The 24,326-nt window shown below is 37.3% G+C and overlaps 2 protein-coding genes across 2 annotated transcripts; one reads left to right on the forward strand and one right to left on the reverse strand.

The window, feature by feature from the left end:
• The first annotated feature begins 851 nt into the window (after window positions 1–851).
• LOC145779989 (uncharacterized) lies at window positions 852–11,938 on the forward strand. Its single transcript, XM_082591684.1, has 13 exons — window positions 852–967; window positions 1,106–1,304; window positions 1,469–1,625; window positions 1,984–2,112; window positions 4,634–4,754; window positions 5,183–5,269; window positions 5,918–5,987; window positions 9,451–9,584; window positions 10,207–10,304; window positions 10,600–10,709; window positions 10,926–11,015; window positions 11,481–11,586; window positions 11,801–11,938. Exons 2-13 carry the CDS (start codon window positions 1,110–1,112, stop codon window positions 11,923–11,925), a joined length of 1,422 nt encoding a protein of 473 aa, XP_082447810.1. The 5' UTR covers window positions 852–967; window positions 1,106–1,109; the 3' UTR covers window positions 11,926–11,938.
• On the reverse strand, window positions 11,256–23,168 carry LOC145779990 (putative ribosome-binding factor A, mitochondrial). The gene is made up of 5 exons (XM_082591685.1): window positions 23,001–23,168; window positions 16,712–16,895; window positions 13,653–13,801; window positions 12,707–12,879; window positions 11,256–12,563 (listed from the first exon to the last, which is right to left on the reverse strand). Exons 1-5 carry the CDS (start codon window positions 23,120–23,122, stop codon window positions 12,340–12,342), a joined length of 852 nt encoding a protein of 283 aa, XP_082447811.1. The 5' UTR covers window positions 23,123–23,168; the 3' UTR covers window positions 11,256–12,339.
• Between the last annotated feature and the right edge of the window lie 1,158 nt (window positions 23,169–24,326).

Consider the following 24,326-nt stretch of genomic DNA (forward strand, 5'->3'; position numbering starts at 1 on the left):
CGTTGAAAACGCTATCTGTTGTAACAGCAAGTGAACATTGATACGTGTTTAATTTTCTGGAGGAATCTGTCCATAGTTCACAAGAATAAAATTCAAAAACTGTGTAACTACTGCAACCTATGTAGCCAGTCTTTTCCATGTCATGTTAAGAGTCCGACTTTGTACCAGAAGAAACCTCAAGATCAAGCTGCGCTGGTTGGGCTCTCGAGTTGTGCGCTTGAGCAACACATATGAGGACTGCTATTCATTTAGCGCAGCTATTGAATGGATTAATTCACAGACGGAACTTCACTCTGTCAATCTCGGAAGCTGCCTTGCGTCTAGGGCCGGATTTAGCTGATGGGGGGCCCGGGGCACTTTTAGATCGGGGGGCCCCCGTGCAAAAATTTTTTTCAAGCCTACGGCGCGAAAAACGACCTCTACGTCTACAGTAGCATTAATCCAGCACTGCACTGCACACCATTTTGAAGAAACTTCAAAGGCTGAAGGAAAAAAAAAAAAACACAACACAAAATCACATTTTTTTCACGTAGGGGGGCCCGGGGAACCTGTACCCTCTGCCCCCCTAAATCCGGGCCTGCTTGCGTCAGTGGTTCAAACCTCTACAACATGCGAAACTGCCAGGAATAATCTATCGAAGGCTTTGTCATCAGTCCGAGGATCAAGATTCGAACCAACCAGTTCATGTTACAATATGTAAGATAAATAAGATGAGGATTGTTTTTCATTGTGATCTAATCCCACAAACACAACACAAGACTTTAAGCCGATTTAAAATAAATGCCCAAGTATGAGTTTTTACGTTGTCCATGAAACCTTTTATCGATTCACCATGCCGAGCCTACATTTTCAGAATCAACTGTTTTGCCAATTGCTTGATAATTATATTTTTCTTAGTTAATATTGTGCAAGGCACTTCTTTATAATTTATTTTTGTTTCTGGACACAAATCTATAAGGAAGCAAAGGTAAGTGCTTTTTAAATTGTTGATTTAAATATAATCCAATACAGTAACTTATATTATGAAATGGCCATGCAAGTAGTCAATATAAAGCTACTCCAGTGTTCTTGCTGTCGCACCGTTGACTAATGATTGACTTTTCAGCGTGATGCATCTTACGATTGTTTCCGTTGTATTGGTGGTGACTGTATCATCAATCGTTGCACAAGACTCGAGTACTATCTCAACAAGTACAAACGCAACGGCAATCGCTCTTCCAAGACCCGAAAATCTATTAGGGGACGCTGCTTCAAACGCAATTGCCATATTTTGGACTCCAGTGGAAGGGGCTGCTCAATATTTTGTAAGTTTAATGTATGGAACATTGTATAGGCAAAATATTTCTTGAACAGAAAGCTTTTATGGCCTGTTGTGGTCCTAATTACAATAGTTAATGTATTACCATCAGTTTTTGTATTTGAAGTGGTTGTTTTACTTTTTTAAAATTTTGTGTGAAAATTGCCTCAGGTTTCATTGAATGATAATAACCAAACCCAGTTTATAATGGAAAATCGAATTGCTTTTGGTGGATTGGAGTCAAGCACTGAGTATACGGCTACTATAGCTGCTGTTGACGAAAATGGAAATGTCTCGCCTCTTACCGCCACTATTACCATTGAAACACGTAAGATGAAAGTTTTCGTTTAATTTTGTACTCGAGCTTGAGGTAGTCTACTAATAAATGCTAACTAGTGGTATTTAAGAATTCCTCCTTCAATTCATTTGTCACAAAATATCGCTGAATCAAAATTGCCTATCTGCATCATATTTGTTTGTTTTCCTGTCTATGCTGCTCGAAATCTTTCAAATTTGATTAAATATCCAAACCTATTTTTTTGCTGCAATTTAATCCTAGATCACATTGTGAAGGCTGAGGTTGCTAGTAGAAACGCACTATACGTTCAATAAAAAAAAAAACTAAAGATTTTTCAACAAGCGACGATGACAGCAAACAAATCACTTTCGACTTTCTGCAATTTCAGTTTCACCAAGAGTACAAAATCTTCGGTTCGTTAGTGCTACAGAGACCACAATTGAAGTAACGTGGGAAACAAGAGAAGACACGACTGGTTATACAGTTCGGGTGACAACGACAGATGACGTAACCGTTGGTAAGTATTTTTAAAGATAATGGAAATGTATCATAAAACTAAGCGAATAATTCTTTATTGCTTTTGAACTTTCAAGTTTCAATGCTTAAAAATAGCTATCGAGACTTTCATCTTTTGGATGTCATATTAACACCAGAACGGCCGAAAAAAAAGTATACCTCCAACGGCCGTTGGTGTCGAAATCGACACTATTCACAAAAACTTTCTTTTTCAGCAAAATTAACAGTAATAGTTCATTTTATTTTACAGTGATAAAATTATCTGAAGCACTTATTACTTTTGTCACCTACTTGCGCTGTTCATACGTTGGTTTTAGACGAAAATTATGACGTAGGCTACCAGGTTTTGATCAGTTCGAAGCTTGACTGTATCTGTATCTTGACTCTGTACGATCACCTAAAAATTTAACAGAGCGAAGGCATAATTATCATAAACATAGCACAAAGTTTTCTTATTCAGGAGAAAAAAAATCAAACAAACCAACAAACACTTTACGTAGTGCAGCCTTTGCACTCTATGACTTTCCAGTCACCATTATCACACTTTCCACTTTTCGACAGTGGCGGCAAATGGTAACTGTATTGTTTTTGCAATAATGTCCAGCACATTTTCTGCGTTTTCTACATTGTCGTCCCTGCTCTTCTTCTCTCTGCAGTGTGGGCTTTCGTTTCAGCACATGAGCGGTACTCAAGCCCTCAATGAGCTGGAGGATAAAATCACGTCGGCTGATGTTGCTGTCGGAACGTTTTCTAAAAATAATCCAAGAGTTCAAAGCTGCAATATCTAGCATATTTGTCCAAACTGCAAGAGGCCATCTTTTGCTTGCTGCATGTGTGGTGCATTTTTTTGACATTTAGTCAAACACATCAACTGCTACTTTGTTCTGGCTATAAAAATGCATCACATAGGGTTTCTTTTTCTCTGTTACATCAATACTGAGGCTGTCATGTATAGTGGAAAGGACATTTGCATTTTTTTGCACTAATAGTTAACAAGCATGCAGCTGTTCGTTGAATTGTGGAAGAATTTACTGGAAAATCGTTCTCCTCCACCCTTGGTCATCTCCTTTGTCAGTCCTTTACTGTTAGCTCGAACAGTTCCAACAATGGTTATATTTCTTTCCTGTAGCGAACCAGCAAGATTCACCCTAGTAAAGAAGTTAATTGTTGTGAGTCCAGGCCCGGATTTAGGGGGGGGGGCAGAGGGGGCAGTTGCCCCGGGCCCCCCGACTTTTGAAGGGCCCCCCTATGTGGAAAAAATGTGATTTTGTGTTATTTTTTTCCTTTTGGCCTTTAAAGTTTCTGCAAAACGCTGTGCAGTACTGGACTGATGCTACTGTAGACGTAGCCTAGAGGTGGCTTTTGCACGGGGGCCCCCAGATCTAAAAGTGCCCCGGGCCCCCCATCAGCTAAATCCGGCCCTGGTTGTGACGTTGTACCCGCTTTGTCTATGTAAATTGGTGGTGATCCTGATCACTACATCCTCGGTGAGAAGCCTTCCATTTCGTTGCTTTCTTTCAATAGCTCCGAGGTACGATTAGTAGGCTACGGACGGTATTGCATACGTATTTGGAATGAACCTAGGCTAACACCCAAAATTTCATGCCAAACTTGTCTGGTTTGTTTGCATGAGCAGGATAAAAGGACATTTGTTTTTCATTGGAAATAGCTGTTTATCGATTGGAAGGCTCCAATCCGGAGTGTAGTTGTTGATGCAATTAGCAACAAGTCCTTCCACTGCCACTCGAATATGAATAAACGTATCTGTTGCAAATTGTTGATAGATTTGTGGAAGGTATTTGTAAACTCAGTAGGATGACCTAAAATCAAGCCGAGCGTTGGACAATTACCATGAGAAACGCTATAAGTAAGTGTGAAAACTATTGAATTAGTTTTTTTCACATAGAAAATCTTTTATACTTTACAAATCTTATTAAATTTGTATGAGGTGTCGATTTCGACACCTCGGCCGTTGGAGGTAGCCTATATCCGCACATTGTAGATAACATAAAAAGATTTTTTAGAAAAATAATACTGAACTATAAAGTGTGAGCATAATTGGGAAGCTACTGAAAGTTTGAAAACGTTGCGATAACAATAACTAAAGTCCTAAATAGTAAACTAAATTTCTGAAAGTGTCGATTTCGACACCTCGGCCGTTCTAGTGTTAAACGATCGATGGGTTGCAGGTTCATTAAATGGATTGTTTTACTTTTTTATTCAATTTGTTCAGTTGGGTTGTACTTGAAATCTCTAAAACATCAACAGTAAAACCTTGTAGACCAATCAAAATTAGATTTGGACAAATGAGACACAGAATATTGAAACAGTTGTAGTTGTAGCCGTATGACCTTAGGCTACCATTTTTGGCTTAGTCCACTGCTGTAAGTGTTTAGAATGTTTAGATTATGAAAAAAAAGTAGGTCGTATCATTTCTTTCGCAAGGATTTCAACGCTTGTCATTGTAGGACGTAGCCTATGCAGAATTACGTGGAGGTGATATTTAAATCTTTTATTTGAAGGGGCAAATGTGACCATCGAAGATACAACAGCCATAATATCTGGCTTGCAAACACGAACATTTTACAATATCTTTATCAGCGCTAGAAGTGTAGAAGGTCCTGGTGATACTTCAGTGATACGGTTAGTTCCGTATTCATTCAATTTTATTATTGCTTCAGGTTTAAGCAAAATAATGAAAAAAGTGGTTTTCTTTTACGGTGGTTGAATGTGGATGTGAAAAGTTGTGCTATATTCAAGAATCTAACGAAAGGATAATGAACCAAAACCTATATAGCTTATGTAAAAACTTATTTTAGTTACGTAGACTAACTAATAATAACCGTAATAACCGAGTGGTTACGTCAACAAGTAGGCTAATCCATATTATTAACTCGTTTTGATACCGTACGTTATGAAGGTAACTGACTTAGTTTTTATGTAGCCAATTTGAGTTCAACGTAAACAAACTCATAATTTCCTTCTGGTTCAAGCGAGGATCTAAGACTATGCTGAATATTATTTGGTACAAAGTTGTACAATATTAAGTTAAAATGATGTTTTTGATGTAGTGCCCGCACAGATGGCACTGGCATTGAAATAAACGCCGTTTGGGAAAATTCTCAAGGATTAATTGGCGGTGAAGCAACAATTTACAGGTACGGTACAGTAGCTATAAGATTATTTTTTAACACCGCTCGTGATAAAACTTCTCACAGCACTGGGAGATTTCAAATATTTCTTTGTCAATCTATGGGCTTATAATTCAATTAGTACCGGTAGCCTACCAACCACTAAGTATGGCAGCCTACAGTTAAACTGTTTGCAAATAGTAAAGTTTACAGTTTTAGATTCCTTGGGAAGTTGAATTCATATGCTGCGTATGTAAGGAAAAACCTTACAGTATAAAATTAAGTATCTCGCCAAAACAGACATATGCTCTCGATGGTGTAAAACGTTAAGCCCATCTCAGATGATGAATCAATGTATAAAACGATTGATTTGCTGTCTGGGATGTTCTTTCAAGCGTCGTTCTTTTCGGAGTTTCGACTCTGAAATTATAAACAACATTGCAAAGATTGATTGATTGTAGAAATCTTTATCCTCGGACTGAGAAAGCATCCTTTGAGAGCTTAATCTTGGCAGTTTTGCATCCTTGTAGAGGCTTTAAACTACTGACGCAGGGCCGGCCAACGAGTATTGTGTAGCAACTAATTTAGATTGTATGACTTTGAATATAGATAAAGAATTTTATCTCGCACGACTAATCCACCACAATCACCGTAATTACGTTTTATTTTTATCAGGCCTGTTGCCATTCCAATCGGAACATATACCATAATCCTTAACTTTGAATGCAGGCTTGATTTGTTTCGAGTGAGTAAAACCATTAATGCACATACTGTAGGCTACTATTCGTGACTATTATTACGCTCATGTCACTATTTCAAATGTTTAAATTTAACCCATGTCACTTTTTTCTATTGGTAACTTATGTAAAAAGATGCGGAAAAGATAGTTGACATAGTTTAATGAGCTATCAAATGCTTTTGAGATTGTAAACCAAAATATCTTTTACAGTAGACAAACAATCAACAACTAATGCATCTTGTCCTGAGCTGCAACAAACAGCAAGTTTGCATCTTGCTGGGATAATGTCATGCTACAATTAGCCTAATAATAATAATAACAATATTTATATAGCGCCACGTCCACAGTTAAACTATGCTCCTGGGCGCTGTACATGACAATGGAGATAATTAATACGGTACATTCAGTCATAATGTTCATTGAAATAGAACGTTTTCAAGCGAGCTTTGAATTCATTTAAATTTTCAGCTTCTTTCACACAAATAGGCAAACAGTTCCAGCAACTGGCAGCAACAACTGGGAAGGTACGATTTCCATATTGTGTCTTACATGAAGGGTTGCACAAGAGCAATTGATGCTGAGAACGCAAAGTTCTGGCAGGTTTATAATGAACAAGCAAAGTGTCCAGATAGTTCGGAGCAAAACCATGGAAAACTTTATAAGTTAATAGACATATTTTGAAGCGAATACGATACAATACTGGAAGCCAATGCAGGGATTTTAGTATAGGAGTGATATGCTCACGTTTACGTGTTAAAGTAATTAGCCGAGCAGCAGCATTCTGAACTCTTTGAAGACGCAAAATAGTACAATGTGGAATGATATTTAACAATGAATTTGAATAATCAAGCCTGGATGTCACAAGTGCATGAGTTAAAGTTTTACAAGCATCAACATTAATAAACTGTCTGATGGAACCAATATTTCTAAGATGAAAAAAGCAAGATTTAACAATGGAACTGACAAAGTTTTCTAAACACAAATGTTGATTTAATGTTACACCAAGCAATTTAATTGAGTTAGAAGAAGAAAGATTGATATTACTCAGGGTAAGGGTTATGTCATTAAACTTTGAAATACACCGTTTCGGAGAAAATACAATAAACTCACATTTTTCTTGATTCAGTTTCAACATATTATAAGACATCCAATTTGAGATATCAACCATACATTTTTGGAATTTTGACTTAATACAACACAATGAATCTTCATCAGTAACACGCAAATACAATTGTATATCATCAGCATATGAGTGGTATGAAAGCCCATGTCGCTTTATGATGTCAAACAAAGGTTTTATGTAGAGGCAAAACAGGACAGGGCCGAGAACAGAACCCTGAGCAACTCCAGAAGAAAGAAATGTTGCAGAAGACATTGAGTTGTCAATTGCTACAGATTGAGTTCGATCATAAAGATAAGAAGAGAACCAGTCAAGTGCCATTCCTGTAATGCCAAAATCTGATTTGAGACGATTTAGAAGAATTTTGTGATCAATGGTATCAAAAGCAGCTGATAGATCAAGAGAAAGTAGAACAACGCTGTGATTACAGTCAAGTACGGTAGCAATATCATTATGGATTTTTAGTAAAGCTGTTTCTGTGGAGTGATGTTGACGATAAGCAGATTGATTGATATCAAATAAATTTTGCACGTTTAAGAAATCATTTAACTGTCTGCCAACTACTTTTTCCAATATTTTTGACACAAAAGATAGATTGGACACAGGGCGATAGTTCTTGAACTCTTCTTTGTCTAGACTAGGCTTTTTTAAGTGTGGACGAACAATGGCATGTTTAAGTTTTGGGGGAACAAGACCGCTTGTCAAGGATTTGTTTACGATGGAGGTCAGAATAGACAGAAAAGATGATGAATGCTTTTTGAGGAGCCATGAGGGTACTGGATCCAGTTCACAAGATGCAGATGATAATGCAGTTAAAATGTTAAGAATTTCAGTCTTGTCCGTTTCAAAAAAACTAGAAAATGAAAAATCAATGTGATTATGGTTACAAGGATCTGCTGACTGAGTTCCTCCAGTTATATGGTCAAGACATGGAAGAGTATTCCTAATTAAACTAATTTTGTTTGAAAAGTATTGGTTATATGATTCAGCAATTTCTTGAGCAGACTTTCCAGTTGGATGAACACTTCTGTTATCTTTGCCCATCAATGTTTTAGAAAATTTGAAAAATTGTTTTGGAGTTTTGCTTTCACTGATTTGCTTAAGATAGTAATTTTTCTTGGCCTTAAGTACTAACATGTTCACATATTTGCATTGTTTTTTGTAAATATCTCGATGAATAGATAATTTAGTTTTTCTCCATTTGTGTTCAAGCTTTTTTCGAATTTGTTTTTCTTTCTTGAGTTCCATAGTAAACCAGAGAGATTTTGTTTTGAGTGTGAGCAATTGGGAGCAGATGGGAGCATGATCATTAGAAATAGATTTAAGAGTTGAATTATACAATTTTACAAGTTCTTCACAAGAACAGTTCAATTTTAAAGATTGAAAAGCAAGACAGACATCAGAAGCAAAATCTATATCAATAATGTTCTTCCATTTGCGAAATTTTACTTGCTTCTTGGAACGAGGTGGTTTGTATAGATTTGTTTTTAATATTAATGTAAAATGGTCAGAAAAGAAAATACCCTGAACATTGGTCAGACATGGATCAATGACTAGTGGTTTATCAACAACAATGTTTGTATGACAACGCACTAACATGAAGTCTAGTGTGTGACCTTTTGCATGAGTTGGATCATTGATCAATTGTTTCAAACCAAATGTAGATGAAATATTGTTAAATTGCACAACATCCACTGAACCAATATTATCAAGATGCAAATTTATATCTCCAGTAACAATAATTTCATTATTACATAAAGACAATTGTTCCAAATAGTTAAACCACTCGTTAAAAAATATGCTTGTTTTAAATCCATTCTTTATGGAGGGAGGAGGTCGATAAATTACACAAATTAATACTGGAATATTACCATGCTTTGAAATACATTCCATATGTTCAAACTGAGAAAACTAATAGCTAGCAAAAATTTGACTCTTGTCAAGTTTGGCAGAGACATTGTACAAGAAACCTACACCACCACCACGCTTTCCTTGAGATCTAGGAACATGCAAAATATCATAACCTTTAGCAGTGATGTTACTTAACACATGACCATCAATTGAACTTTCTAACCAAGTTTCAGTCAGGGCACACACATCAATTTTAGAGTCAAAAATAAAGTCAGTTAAGGAAAGTGATTTATTATTGATTGGTCTTATATTTAAACATCCAATAATTAAGGGGGAGTGAAATTTACTAAAAGTGGGAAAACGTTGGACTGGAGCCTACTTATTGATCTGACCGACATCCACATTGCACCAACGAAACCCATGGAAATAGTCACTGGAAGAAAATTTTGGAAGGATAAATAAGTACTCCCTGGATCTTTATTTTAACTATATTTTAAGGTGTGGAATGCCGACCTAGACGATGCAGCTTCTAACATTACCTCAGGAAATATAGTCATTCGACAGGAAAAAATGTGGCAAAGAACAAAAGCTGAGATTGGAATCAATTTTTACTTTAGTGCAAATGAGAGAGAGTAAGTTTTTGCCTTTATGAATACGGTATAACGTTTACCTAAAGGTAGATTTCTCAAATGCTCAAAGAATGGAGATGCGGGGGAGGGTCGCTAGTCCTCACACCCGTTGGTCGACGTTGCCTCACATGCGAGTTTATTTTCTTCGCGTGACGAGAGTGGGAGCTCCTGATGTTAGGTTGCTCAGCGATGGCAAGTCGACCCTTGTGTTCTACCAGAAACAACTTAGGTTTGTGGTACCGAAATAGAGCAAAATCCCGAAAGCAGATTAAGCTGTTTCGTGCCACAGAAGACCTATCTGTTACTCGCATCAGTTTTAAATTCCATTTGTTGTGTCTTTGTTTGAGATTCTGGGATCAAAGTTAACTCGTCGATTTGTTTGCAGCCTCCGCCTAGAAAATCAAAACTTATCAATAAACTAAATAAACGTAAAAAATAGCAAGATGTAGCCTATATCAGAAATCATTAAATTTTAGTTTTCAATTTACTTTCTGTTGGGTAGTCCGCTAGTCTCTATAATCTATATGCGATGTGCTAACATTTTTTCATGTTTGTTCATATAGGTAATATATAGGTAAAATCATATAGATAAAATGTAAATTTATTTAATTAATATGGTTTGCAGTGTATGCATCATCAGCAACAATACACTTACGGGTCAGTTTGGAGTGGAGGAATTCGAAGCTTCGGCAGTGAATGCAACAAGTGACGTAATCAGCACACGTGAGGTTTTAATTCAAAAACAAGATATTTTAATATTGTCTAACAGAAGAATGTGCCAAACGCATATTAAATTTGATTAAACTATAGTTTACGCCACACTGGGGGCAGTGTGAAATGATTAATCAATTGTTGGAACAAATAGATTGAATAAGTAGGCTACCTTAAAATCTATTGACTTAGAATAGTATACTGCGGACTCCGCACCAAAAGACTTCATCTAAAAGTTGTTGAGATTTTATAATACGAGCAAACAACAATACCTATCTTAGAACACAAGCGGTCTGTATATTTGCAGCTGTTCCAACTGTGATTAACGAGTGGAGAAACACGTCTCGGGGAGTTGTCCAAACCGGGGGCCTTGTGGCTGTTCAACTAATGGATGTTTATACGCACACAAGCGTTCTAGTAAGACATTGCTTCACGATTTTTTATTAACTCTAGTGTTGCGGGTTCATGTTCATGAAAAAATTAGCCCAAATCGGAGATATCTAACTTCTAAAATCTGCTTTTAATAAAAATATGCAACCATACGACAATGAACATAGCTAGATTCACCAGCTTGCTAAACTAAAGTTTGTTTTTTTCATCTTGCAAAATAAATTTATCTGTTTCTATTTTCAGGTGAATGCGTCCAATCCAAAGCCGCCGATATATGAATTTGTAATCGCAGTAAACGGCGGACCTGCTTGTCCAGGAGGAATCGACATTAAGGTGAGACCAAATGTGGTCACTGGTCAGTGTTGAAGAAGAGTTTAGCAACTTTGTAGCTCTTTCAAGTAGGCTTGTGAATTTCTTTTTGCTTGATGGCCTACGTTGTTTACGCAACTTTCTGCTGCCTATCTAAGAAACGCTCAATTCTTTCAAATAAATTAGAAAAATAGTTATGCAACTAAGCTGATCTTTAAAGGCATAACGGTACAATTTAAGTCTTGCTACTTTATTTGCATCAGACAAGAATGTATATACTGTATTCATATTTCTTACACTATATGTCCACATGTTTTTTTTTTTTATTTTGAAAAAAATTCAATATTAAAATCAATATATGGCAAAACATGATTTTTGACAAGCCAAATGTACATGTTTCCTTTGCGAGTAATCCAAATCTCTGCTATCATAGAACCATAACTAATTTAAACAGTGCAGTACATGAGTACAAGCTTATTATCTTTGCAGTACCCCTGGAGTATGACACAGAAAGCAGTGGCAGACATAGAAGGTGTGGAAGCGGGGACAGCTTACTTTGTCCAGCAAGGGACGGATTGGTATTCTAATGAAGCAGGTAATTTTAAAACATGAACGAATTCATGGGGTTAGATTTAATGCAAAAGAATTCGTCATATCATCCTTGATTCTTTTCATGACAAGTGTGCCTACAGTTGTTAGTAAAGTATGGTGCGCGTCAGAATTGTAAGGTCCATGCACTGCTCGACAAGAGACGAAATGGCAGAGTACAAACAACTATCATCACAGCTAAAGTGATCACGTTTCTTCAGGTTTTGTCTATGGATACGACTCTGGCGCATGTCCCAGCAGAAGCACAATAAACGCGAGGGTTTTGCAAGGTGGATCTATCGTCAATGCAGTGATACAAGCACAAGATATACCGCCTGAGTATTAATGCTGCGTTGGCCTTTGACAGTTTTAAGCCATCCAATACAAAGAAGTCTCAACAACCAATGCCGTCACGTATATTGATTGATTGACACCAATGCAGTAGTAACAGCACTGAACAATAAAAATTATTCCGTGAGACGTTTTGCCTGGCTCCCAGCTTATAAATTTTTCACTGAAAAACTGTATCTCTTCTGACTTAAATGGCAATGCAAGTGAAACGCAATGTGTAGTAGAGCACAAAACCTAGGAAAGAAAATGTTATGCAAGTCATCAAAATGCATTTAAAAAGCGGTTCTTAATAATTTGTATTTTGACATCATGATAGAAACTTTTCCACCTTTTCGATAGAAACTAGGGATAATAGAAACGTAGGCCTAACGGACATCACCTGGTTCAAAATACACCTGCACAGTAACAACTACCTTTCGAATAGTCCTACATTATGTAAATGGTCTTCATTAGAACTTTCATGCTTAGAAATTTCGTCTGTGGTATTTGATACGGAGTCATCATTTTTCGCTTTAGCAATCTGTGCATATATTTTGTCTTTCAAAGCTTCATTGTCAACTTGAAACAGTTCGAATGTAGGGTTCGTTGAAGGAAATTCCAGTCCTTTGATGGGATTTTCTTCCGCGGGAACATCTGTAGCACCAAAAAAAGGCTAAGCAACTGCACCATATCGGTCGGTTTGTCAAGTGATATCATAACTAGGACATTGGATTACGCTACCTAGCGTCGACAAAAACGTAGCTACAAAGCAAAAGCTGTACAAGTGGTAAACTCACCTTCGGGGATCGCCGAAATCTCATCCGGCGGCCCCATATCGAGATCCCCAGAATTCAATGCACGATAAACTTCCTCTTCATTCACAACGCTAGAATCGATGCAGAAATGAAACTTCGGAATAATACCAAGCACATGACTGTGAATTATCACGTGCCTTATGTAAGCAGATTGCCTGAAAAATAAAACTTCATCAGTATGCCCAATTGCACATATACAATTATACATGTAGTGAAAAAACTTTTTAATCAAAACGATAATCATTTCTTACATGCTGCTGCAGCATAGTTTTTACAATAGTCCGCCCTGATAGATCTGTCGGTTGAGCGCTCAACTTTGTGTATAAAGATATGGGTAAAATCAATAAACGATGGCTCAACTATCGGATCGGGGTTTGCGCTTGAGCAAAACACTTAAAGGAAAGCTATCGATTTCGCGTCACCAAATGGATGAAGCAATTTAAAAGACAATACTTTAACAGCCGCTTGAAAACTTTACTTTGCAAATCTCGTTTTTAATCAGACTCAGGCTGATACAATTAGCATGGCAGATGAAGATTTAGACTAACTGGACGGGAAGACAAGGAAGCCAATCATTCGTGTCCACCTTCACTCCTTCAGGCATGCATTTAAATGTCCTGCTAAAGAGTGGCAAAGATACAGACGCATATTCTTGAACGGTGTTAAACCGGCGCCCCTTCGATTTTGAATGTCGTAAGAGGGCTCTCACCACTCGGCTATGCAACCGCATGCCAGTGACGGCCCTGCAGCAGTGGTTCAACGCATCCAAAACTTACAAAAAGTTACAAAGTGATATTTAAGGTAAACTTGTAAATATTATCAAAGTTTTTTTTGCTGCTTTGGTATTACTGATGTATATAACTAAAAACCTAAATCCAGGCATTGATGAATCAATGATTTAAAAAAGATAAACAGCATAGAGTAACACCTTTCAAGAGCCTGTTTGATATGTAAATCTGCAGCTAAACCATGGGTTTTCCAGGCTACAAAACACGATTTTTTTCCATTCATTGAAACGGATTTAAAGGTGATATGAAAATCGTCCAAGCCTTCAATTTGACCAGAATCAATTGTTTCCTGCAAATAAAGCAAAGACACTAAACAACTCTTGCTTTTGTATAGTTTCAAACTACGCATTTCAGCATAACATGCTGACTACGATGCATGACATAAAAAACACAATACTTACCAGTTCTACAACTGAAGACCTGAGCATACAAGCTATTAAAGCAGAGGGTCCCAACCTTTTTACGATCTCGTACCACTTGGACGCTCTGTAGCCTACTGCCAAGCGTACCACTTCTTGCAGAACAACTAATTTGATCGAATCATATTTTATTCAGAAGAATAATATTGGCGCACTAAAGTGGCGCACTAAACCTGTATACTGAAATGATTTTCAGACAGATTGATGGAATGGAGGGTATCAGCATAGGAGGTATGAACATATCCAACCTAAGGTATGCAGACGATACTGTTTTATTGGCGGAATCAACAGAAGCTCTCCAAACAATAATAGAAAAAGTGAACAATATTGGAAAGGAATATAACATGAAAATCAACATAAACAAGACGAAAACTATGATTATTACAAGAAAAGAAAATGTACCAAGTTTAAATATTACCATTGGCGGAATGCTGGTCGAACAAGTCAAAAGCTTTACCTATCTGGGACACACAATAACTGAAAATGGCAGATGCGATACAGAAATATTGAGACGAATAGAAATAGCAAGAAACAACTTCGTGAAAATGAAAAAGACATTAACAACACGCAAAATTAACATCAACACTCGAAAACGAATTGCGAAATGCTATATATGGACTACACTACTCTACAATGCAGAAACATGGACACTGTCATCACAAATGGTTAAACGACTTGAGGCATTTGAAATGTGGATTTATAGAAGAATGCTTAAAATTTCATGGAAGGATAAAATCACAAACAAAGATGTACTATCCAGAATACAAACCAACATGGAAGTTCTACAAACAATTAAATCAAGAAAATTGAAATATTTTGGCCACATGATTCGCAATAATTCTATTCAAACACAACTACTAGAAGGAAAAATGAACGGCAAACGAAATAGGGGCAGACCACCAAGAATTTGGACTAATGATATTGAAGACTGGTCAGGACTTAACTACAAAACTGCAAAAGAAAAAGCTCAAAACAGAGAAACTTGGCGTCTCATTGCCTCCAACCCTCGACGAGAGGAAGGAACTTAATGATGATGATGAAAGTAGCACAAGCACCACAACTAAATTTAATGAGATTTTTATTTACTGTCCACTAATTGGTCGATTCGCGGTGTAACAGCGCATCAAAAGTCATTTCTGGGCGCACCTAGTCGGTTTCGACTGTTTGTTCATCATGACTGAAAATCTCTGCTGGCATTCCCACGTGAAAGGGAAAATGAGTACCGGTAGCTGAGGAACAGCATGGGAAGCTAGCGGAGAATATGAAGAGGCCATACTGAGCAAGAAGTTTATTGGAGAACATTCCTTGTAAATGTAATTGAAAATTTTATTCCGATATATTTTTAGCTTACAACTAGCATTATTCAACGCTACTGGTAGCTTAAGCTATAAAACAGTACCTAGATGATATTTATCGAAAGCAACCACTTGACATAATTAATGCCCACTGTCCCACAGCGTTGTATGGCTTTCCAAAGCAACTGTGCTCTGTGTTGACAATTAACATGACCTGTATTTTGCAATAAGAATAGATACGTACGACGTACGTACGTACAAACGACGTACAAACAACAAGAATAGTTAGGTAACAATAAGTATAGGCTTCGTGGAAAAAAATTGTAAACAAAACCAGATAAACAAAATATAAAGTTGTGAATCCAGGTTTTAGTGAAAAAAATGAAAGTTACCCGCGTACCACCTGAAAAACCTTCGCGTACCACTAGTGGTACGCGTACCACAGGTTGGGAACCCCTGTATTAATGCCACAATTTTGAAACTAGCAGTTTGTGCTAAAATTGTATGGTTAGTTGACTAGTGGTCAAAGCATTCTTCCGTGTTATCAAAGCGGCTGCATAGCCGAGTGGTGAGAGCCCTTGAACGGCAATCGAAAGGTCGCCAGTTCGACACCGCCCAAGAGCATGTGGCTGTGTCTTTGGCAGGACACTCAAAGGCATGCCTGAAGGTGGACACGAAGATTGGCTTCATTGCCTTCCCGTCCACTTAATCTAAATCTTCAACTACTGGGTGTAAGCCTGGATACGACAAAAAAAAAAATCAAAGTGACTGGCAGATAGAGCATCAACTATCAAGTGAAGAATTGAGAAGGCTTGGCATCTACTGAGTAGAAGAGGTCGTGCAATGAAGGAGACTCTGTTTATACGCCTAGTACATCGAATGGAAAAGGACTAGCTTAAGAAGGTTCAGTCGCAGGAAATGGAAGGGTGTTATCCACGTGTGGATGGCCAAAGAAGAGGTGGTGCGATAGCGTGTGAAGCGACCTCTGAAAGGGGAACCTTGTAATGGACAACGTTTAAAATAGGAATGTGTGGAAAACCACCATCTAGCAGGATCGAAATTTACTGACGTCCAACTCTCATAGCATGGGGAACAAAGGACGGAAAACAGTGTATTAACTAAAAATTTATTTTGTAAACATATTGACTTTGACACACCAACTTGTGCAATCTTGTTAAATGCACGAGTTACTTGACCTTTGCAAAACCGGTTTCCATTTCTTCAAAAACTCTCTTTTAAGACTTAAGTAGTTTCTAAACTCAAGTCTTCAATGTATGGCATCAAGAGAACAGTGAACGAATACAATACTGGCCAACAATAAATATCTATTTATTAAATCATGCAAACTTAAATGTTCATAATTTGAAATAAATTAACAGATCAAGGAATAACACATTTAGTCAACACTGTTATAAATTTTATCCGGTTAATATGCGAATAATAAATGAAATAGCACAAACTTAATTAAACTATACAAGTTACAACCTGCAACTGCCGCAACAGAACTTCTGAAAGCATTTTTTCTCTCACAATTATTCTTTTATGCAGTTGCTTCTTTCCAGCATTTCGAAACTTTTTTTCAATGGGAGTGTTTACCGAATTAAAGGGTGACACCTCTTCAGGAAGAAAAGAATTTTTCTTTAACAGCTTTAAAAGAGTTCTTTCAAATCTATAAAAATGAGAGGAATGACGAATACTGTTTAAAGTGAAAAATATTTCATACAGCAATTGACTAAATAAAAACCACAGAACGCTCATCACTCAGTGGAACTAGAAAACTGCTTTCACAAAATGTTGAATAATATTGGCGCTAAAGCCTCTAACAGGTGGCACAATACGATAGCTCAAAACAGGGCTCAAGATCTAATACAAGACATTGAAAAGATTCACAACATGTTCTTGCAATAAGCAATAAAGAGCGGACACTAGCAAAATTAAATAAATTACACAATATTTCTCAAGTAGCCTAATCTTGATTATAAACTGACGATATAATATTTTCAAAATGAAATGGATTAGTTAGTCTGAACATTTTGAAATCAAGACCAAGCGCTGCTGGTTTGGCTCTTGGGGTGTGCGCTTGAACCTGGAACAACCCAATTTCAGGACTGCTCTTTATTCAGCGACACCTAGTAGATGGAATAATGTACAAGCAACAACAATTGGAAAACTTCACTCTGCCAATTTTGGTAACCACCCCTGCGTCAAAAGCCTACAAGTATGTGAAACTACCAGGAATAACCTATCAAAGTCTTTGTCAGTCCGAGGATAAAGATTCAAAACCAACCAACTTTTAGCAGAAACTACTTATATGTGAATATTTATCCTTGGAGTTATGTGAATATTTACATTACCGTATTTTACGGACCATAAGGCGCACTTTAAATTCTTTTTTTTCCTCATAAATTGATCGTGCGCCTTATGGTCCGATGCGCCTTATGTATGGATCAAGTGCGGTAGTGCTTTATTGCCTACACTCAAAACCAGTACCGATATACTATTATATATGGTCCGGTGCGCCTTATGGTCCGGTGCGCCTTATAGTCCGGTGCACCTTATGTATGAACAGAAAACTAATCAAAGCAATTTATTGACAGTGCGCCTTATAGTCCGGTGCGCCTTATGGTCCGTAAAATAGGCCTACGGTATATTATTATTATATTATATTTATGTGAATATTTGTCCTTGGAATGAGATGGTCTTTAAATTGGCTGGCTGCTTCAAAAAGTCTCTAGAGATTCTGAAGCACTAAGGCGGGATCAATACTGGGGCTGACAATAGTGACCTTAACCATTGGTCCCCAAAGTCATAGACCGGGAGCCAGGTCGATTTATTTGACTGTCAGAGTCAGTAAGGTTTGACAAGTGTTTCTAGACTGAAATTTTGTGTAGATTTCAAAAATAAACCTCTTACTTGCACTAGCCTGACCGTTTTTTTATATTAAGCATTTTCCGAGATGATACCTGTCAATATCGCTATACCCGTTAGGGTGCACCATTTGCCCCCCGACCTTTAGCAAAAAGCCTGAACTTTTTTTTCCTTATGAGGTTATCTTAGAAAACAACTTTTGCAAAGTTTCATTTTGATTGGACAAAGTTTAACCCCCCCACCCGGCCATTTTCTAAGGGGACTAACGGCATTTTCTTCACATTATCGCCACTAGATGGAGCTGCTTACAAGATGCAACTGCATATTTACTTTGGAAACATACCCCTCTTCATTCTGCATATTTAAAAAAAAAATTATCTGAATTGGCCAATGGGAAGCAGAAATATGGGCAGTTTTGTACTCTCCCCTTGCGCAATACTGCCTCTAGTGGCCAAAACATGTCTATGGCCAAAACAACAATTATCTCCTTAAATGTTCATCCAATTGAAGCAAAACTGGTGTCTAACCCCCCATTTTCAAGGGTGGTGAGTTCATTTTTGCTGCTAGTTTTAAAGATTCTAGCCACTAGGTGGCAGAAAACCTGCTTTTCATAAGTTTAAGCTAACGTAACCGCTTGGACTTGACTTCAAATATGCAAAGTTTCAACAAATGCAACTCATTGAGATGTATATCATTGAAAACAAACAAAGAAAGAACAGTATAACATCTATTGTAATTGTGATAGATATTGTACAGCAATAACGAATTACACGAATTGCACATCATATTATAAAGGTCACACAGGTAATGAAACAGTAAACTCGCAATTAGATTGTCAGATACCATGACGCTGAATCTATTTTCCTATTTCTTTGGTTTGGTAATTTTTTTCGGGAATTCTCTACTATTTGTAAAATGTTTTGGTATCGTTCTTCCTTGAGAGCAGTCCCATGAAAATCCTGGACCAGTTTGACTCCTCGCTCTGCTGTGTCATTAACCACACTGATGTTATTCACAATTGTTTTTGCAATTTTGTAAGTCTCATTGTCATCCCAGCTTTCGATAGGTTCACTTAAAAATGCTGAGTCAATTTTCAAGATTTTAAAAAATGACCAAAAGTTTTCTCCTATATAGTCCTGGATGTGTCTGCTGGGAGTTCAGGGAAACAAGGTTTTCCAAATTCAGAGCCAAACCTTTTTGTGCACACACCGTCATTTTTAACTAAGATCAGTTTTTGTGCCATCAGTTCTTTGATTGAAGTTTTCACACTCTGACTCAAAAAGCCAACGATACAAGCTCTTCTATCAGATACCACATATGTTTTCCAAAACTTTTCAGAGCTACACCCGCAATGGCACCATCAATTGCATGATAATTAAGGAAGGAGTGAATAAACAGTTGGTCATTTTTTGGAGCAGTTGATGGTTCAGGAGCAGTTAGCCACCACGGGATATAACAAAATAAACAAATTTCACAAAGCGGCAAAGTTTCAACAATTTTCTTCTGCTGCTTCTGCTGTGTTGCATGCAGTCGTCGATACAGCAGATGGTGATATGTCAAAAGTAAACTTAAGTTACACTACCACTGAGAGATATCGCGTTGAAGCAGTTCAAACAATCTCTGAAAGGATTGTAGGAAATTGAAAACCTCCATCAGTTGCCAATATCCATTGGGATGGTAAGCTTATGGATACATTAGAAGGGAATGAGAAAGTAGAAAGACTGCCAATCCTTTTGTCAGGGGTTGGAGGTACGAAGTTGCTAGGGGTACCAGCTATCCCACACAAATCTTCTGACCCCGTAGGTGAGCTCATTGCAAAAGCATTCAATGAGCTCATAAAGGTATGGGACTGTAAAAGCAGCTTGTCTGGAATGGTGTTTGACACCACTAGCTCTAAGACTGGAGCTAAAACCGCTGCATGTGTGGCTTTACAAAAGATTATTTCAAAACCTTTGCTTTGGTTTGCATGTCGTCACCATATTGGTGAGATTGTGTTGACCCATGTTTGAGACACTTTACAAATTTAACCATCAAAGAGTCCTGAAATTACTATTTTCCAAAGGTTTACGAAATGTTTCTCTGCCATTCCAGTAGCAGACAAAAACTTTGACTTTTTTGATATTTCACATGAGTTAGCTGAAAAAAGCGAAGAAATTGTTGAAATATGTAACAGACTTTTTGAACACCCAGTTAGCAGAGGAGACTACAAGGAGTTGGTTTTATTAACTCTTCTTTACCTTGGTGATGATAACACAAAAAAAACTTTCAAATCATTCAACAGACTTGGTGCTTTGCACAAAGCGCGGTGGATGTCTAAGCTCTTATACGCTATAAAGCTGGACTTATTGGGATCCAAAATATGTGATAATATGAAAGGTAAGTGACCTTCAACATTAAAAAATTGTGCATTTTTGCTTCTAGGTCATATTCACCATGCTGAAGAGACCCGAAAGGTCGAAACAGCACTGTCCAGTGTCCATGGTTAATTAAGAAATTGTTTAATTTGATAAACAACACCAAACGAACATTAAATCAGCACAGACAAAAAATTGTAACAACCTTACCCTTTTTGCAAATTTATTTGTGTATTAGACTAACGTTTGATACGGTAGCCTACTGCAAGCATATTCTTATGAATAAATGATGTTATTGTTCAGGAAAAATCTTTGGAAGAGTTCATTGTTGAAACTTCGCCGCTTTGTGAAATTTGTTTTATTTTGTTATATCCCGTGGTGGCTAACTGCTCCTGAACCATCAACTGCTCCAAAAAATGACCAACTGTTCATTCACTCCTTCCTTAATTATCATGCAATTGATGGTGCCATTGCGGGTGTAGCTCTGAAAAGTTTTGGAAAACATAATTATGTAGTATCTAGCAGAAGAGTTTGTACCGTTGGCTTTTTGAGTCAGAGTGTGAAAACTTCAACCAAAGAACTGATGGCACAAAAAATGATCTTAGTTAAAAATGACGGTGTGTGCACAAAAAGGTTTGGCTCTGAATTTGGAAAACCTTGTTTCCCTGAACTCCCAGCAGACATATCCAGGGATCTCCAGGACTATATAGGAGTTCTAACTAAGATTCTTGGTCATTTTTTAAAATCTTGAAAATTGACTCAGCATTTTAAGTGAACCTATCGAAAGCTGGGATGACAATGAGACTTACAAAATTGCAAAAACAATTGTGAATAACATCAGTGTGGTTAATGACACAGCAGAGCGAGGAGTCAAACTGGTCCAGGATTTTCATGGGACTGCTCTCAAGGAAGAACAATACCAAAACATTTTACAAATAGTAGAGAATTCCCGAAAAAAATTACCAAACAAAAGAAATAGGAAAATAGATTCAGTGTCATGGTATCTGACAATCTAATTGCGAGTTTACTGTTTCATTACCTGTGTGACCTTTATGATTTGAAAGTCGTGTAAGGTTATTGCTGTACAATATCTACCACAATTACAATAGATGTTGCACTTGTTCTTTCTTTGTTTGTTTTTAATGATATATATACATCTCAATGAGTTACATTTGTTGAAACTTTGCATATTTGAAGTCAAGTCCAAGCGGTTACGTTAGCTTAAACTTATGAAAAGCAGGTTTTCTGCCACATAGTGGCTAGAATCTTTAAAACTAGCAGCAAAAATGAACTCACCACCCTTGAAAATGGGGGGTTAGACACCAGTTTTGCTTCACTTGGATAAACATTTAAGGAGATAATTGTTGTTATGTTTTGGCCACTAGAGGCAGTATTGCGCAAGGGGAGAGTACAAAACTGCCCATATTTCTGCTTCCCATTGGCCAATTCAGATAGTTTTTTTTTTAATTATGCAGAATGAAGAGGGGTATGTTTCCAAAGTAAATATGCAGTTGCATCTTGTAAGCAGCTTCATCTAGTGGCGATAATGTGACGAAAATGCCGTTAGTCCCCTTAGAAAATGGCCGGATGGGGGGGATTAAACTTTGTCCAATCAAAATGAAACTTTGCAAAAGTTGTTTTGTTAAGATAACCTCATAAGCAAAAAAAGTTCAGGCTTTAACGGATATAGCGATATTGACAGGTATCATCTCGGAAAATGCTTAATATAAAATAATGGTTAGGCTAGTGCAAGTAAGAGGTTTATTTTTGAAATCTACACAAAACTTCAGTCTAGAAACACTTGTCAAACCTTATTGATCCAGACAGTCAAATAAATCGACCTGGCTCCCGCTCTATCAGTCCCGCAGGCCAAATCAGGCATACCCAGGGATTCAATCTGGCCTATGAGCTATTCTCAGAGTGTTTAACATTTTATTGATAGCAAACAAACTAAGGCAAAAATTTTTATTTAGTAATAGAAGATGAACAAGGCTGTAGAGTGAGCAAAAGTACCAGTAGATGACCGCAAATTGTTTGTTAAAAGATTTTAAAATACAGCTAAAAGTTTTGCAAAAGCAGTTGAGCCAAAATGTGTTTGATCAATATCCATGTTCGCAACGTGCATTGATTGATTGATTGAATCTTTATCCTCGGACTGGGAAAGCTTCTTGCAGAGCTTAATCCTGGCAGTTTCGCATACTTGTAGAGGCTTTGAATCACTGACGCAGGCCCGGTCACCGAGATTGACAGAGTGAAGTTTCCGATTGTTGAAGTCTTGTTGCCGGGGAACTATTCCATCCTTTAGATGCCGCTGAATGGAGAGCAGTCCTTAACGTGCATTGCTCAAGCGCACACCCCAAGAGTCGAACCAGCGCCGCTTGATCTTGAAGCTTCTTCGTTCCAGAAGTGACACGCTAACCAATTGAGCTATCATTTGAAGGTACAGTAATAAGATACATTTTTGCTAATTATACTGATAAAATTAGACTTAGACTAAGCAGCATCAGACTAAAACAGGTTATTTGTATCTATATTTGTGAAGTGAAACATACCTGTTATTATCATTTACACCAGATTTTTTCTTTAAACAATAGAAAGTTGTATGTAATGTCCGAGATTGCAAACAACAAAACACTTTACTACTTTTCGACAAAAATAAAGTGTTTAAATTCATAACAACAAATAAATCTCAAGTGAGGTCTATTTAAATGATTTTTAGCTTTTTCTGAAATATCACAAAAAGAATAATAAAGCTGGGCTTTGTAATTCCTGCTTCCCGCAAACTGCAACAGACTTGAGCACATACTGCACTTTCAGCTAATTTATATGACAAATACAATTCTGACTTTTGAGTCTTCAAAAAAATGGCCTGACATTACTTCAAGGATGCCACATTTCAGAACACAAAGAAAGTTGTTACTGTAAAACAGTCTGTACAGAGCAGCACTCTGACCAGCTTAAAAATATATTTTGGCACTGGCAGTGAAGTTCCATCTCATTCATACAAATCTACAAAATAATACTGTATATATACCAGATTTCTCAATTTCTTAGTAGAAAAACAACAGCAATGATAAAGTTACAAATAGTGAACGAGAACAAAACCAACAAAAGGAAAAGGTGGGCGGCAAAACCATTGAAGTTTAAAACGAGCATGCAGGAAAACTGGCAATCCTGATTCCTGAGTGTTTGCTCAGGTAGCCACTTTAACAAGTCGAAATTCTGCCACTGAAATTGACTATAATGCAACCGCCAACCAATCAGAACGTGTTATAAGAGGCTACCGTCCAATTGTGACCCTTCTAGCACTCATCCAGAGAGTTAATGCTTGTTTTGAACTTTATTTGGTAATTACAGAAGAAAAAGAGCAATAGCAGTGGTGAGAATCGAACACGCGTCAATGAAATGACTACTTTCTAGCCCTAACCCTAACCCCTAAGCCAACCAGCTGACAAAAAATCCATCACTTAATTTGCTTTCTATGATCTTCTTTTCGCCATTTTTACGTCATTTAAACCGTAGCTTATGATTGGTTGGCGGTTTCATTCTAGTCAATTTCAGTGGCAGAATTTCGACTTGTTAAAGTGGCTACCGTTTGCTCAAGTACAGAGTGATGCCATCTTCATTCTTCTCTCGTGTTGTCGCTTATCGCTATAACTGGACACAACGGTAAACCATAATTCTTCGTGGGAAAATTGTAACATAAAGTTCCCGGATCCGTTTGTCTGTACGTAATGACCGAAAAATAAACACACCTTCGAAACGTCTATTCAAAGTGTATTCCAGTAAAATTAGCCCGCGGCTATCGAAATGACTGGTGCAATGCCTACACCTCTAAAACTGTCACTACGATACAGATTACTTGGATAAAAGACGGA

Source organism: Aplidium turbinatum, chromosome 11, assembly GCF_918807975.1.
Source record: "Aplidium turbinatum chromosome 11, kaAplTurb1.1, whole genome shotgun sequence".
NCBI classification, from domain to species: domain Eukaryota; kingdom Metazoa; phylum Chordata; class Ascidiacea; order Aplousobranchia; family Polyclinidae; genus Aplidium; species Aplidium turbinatum.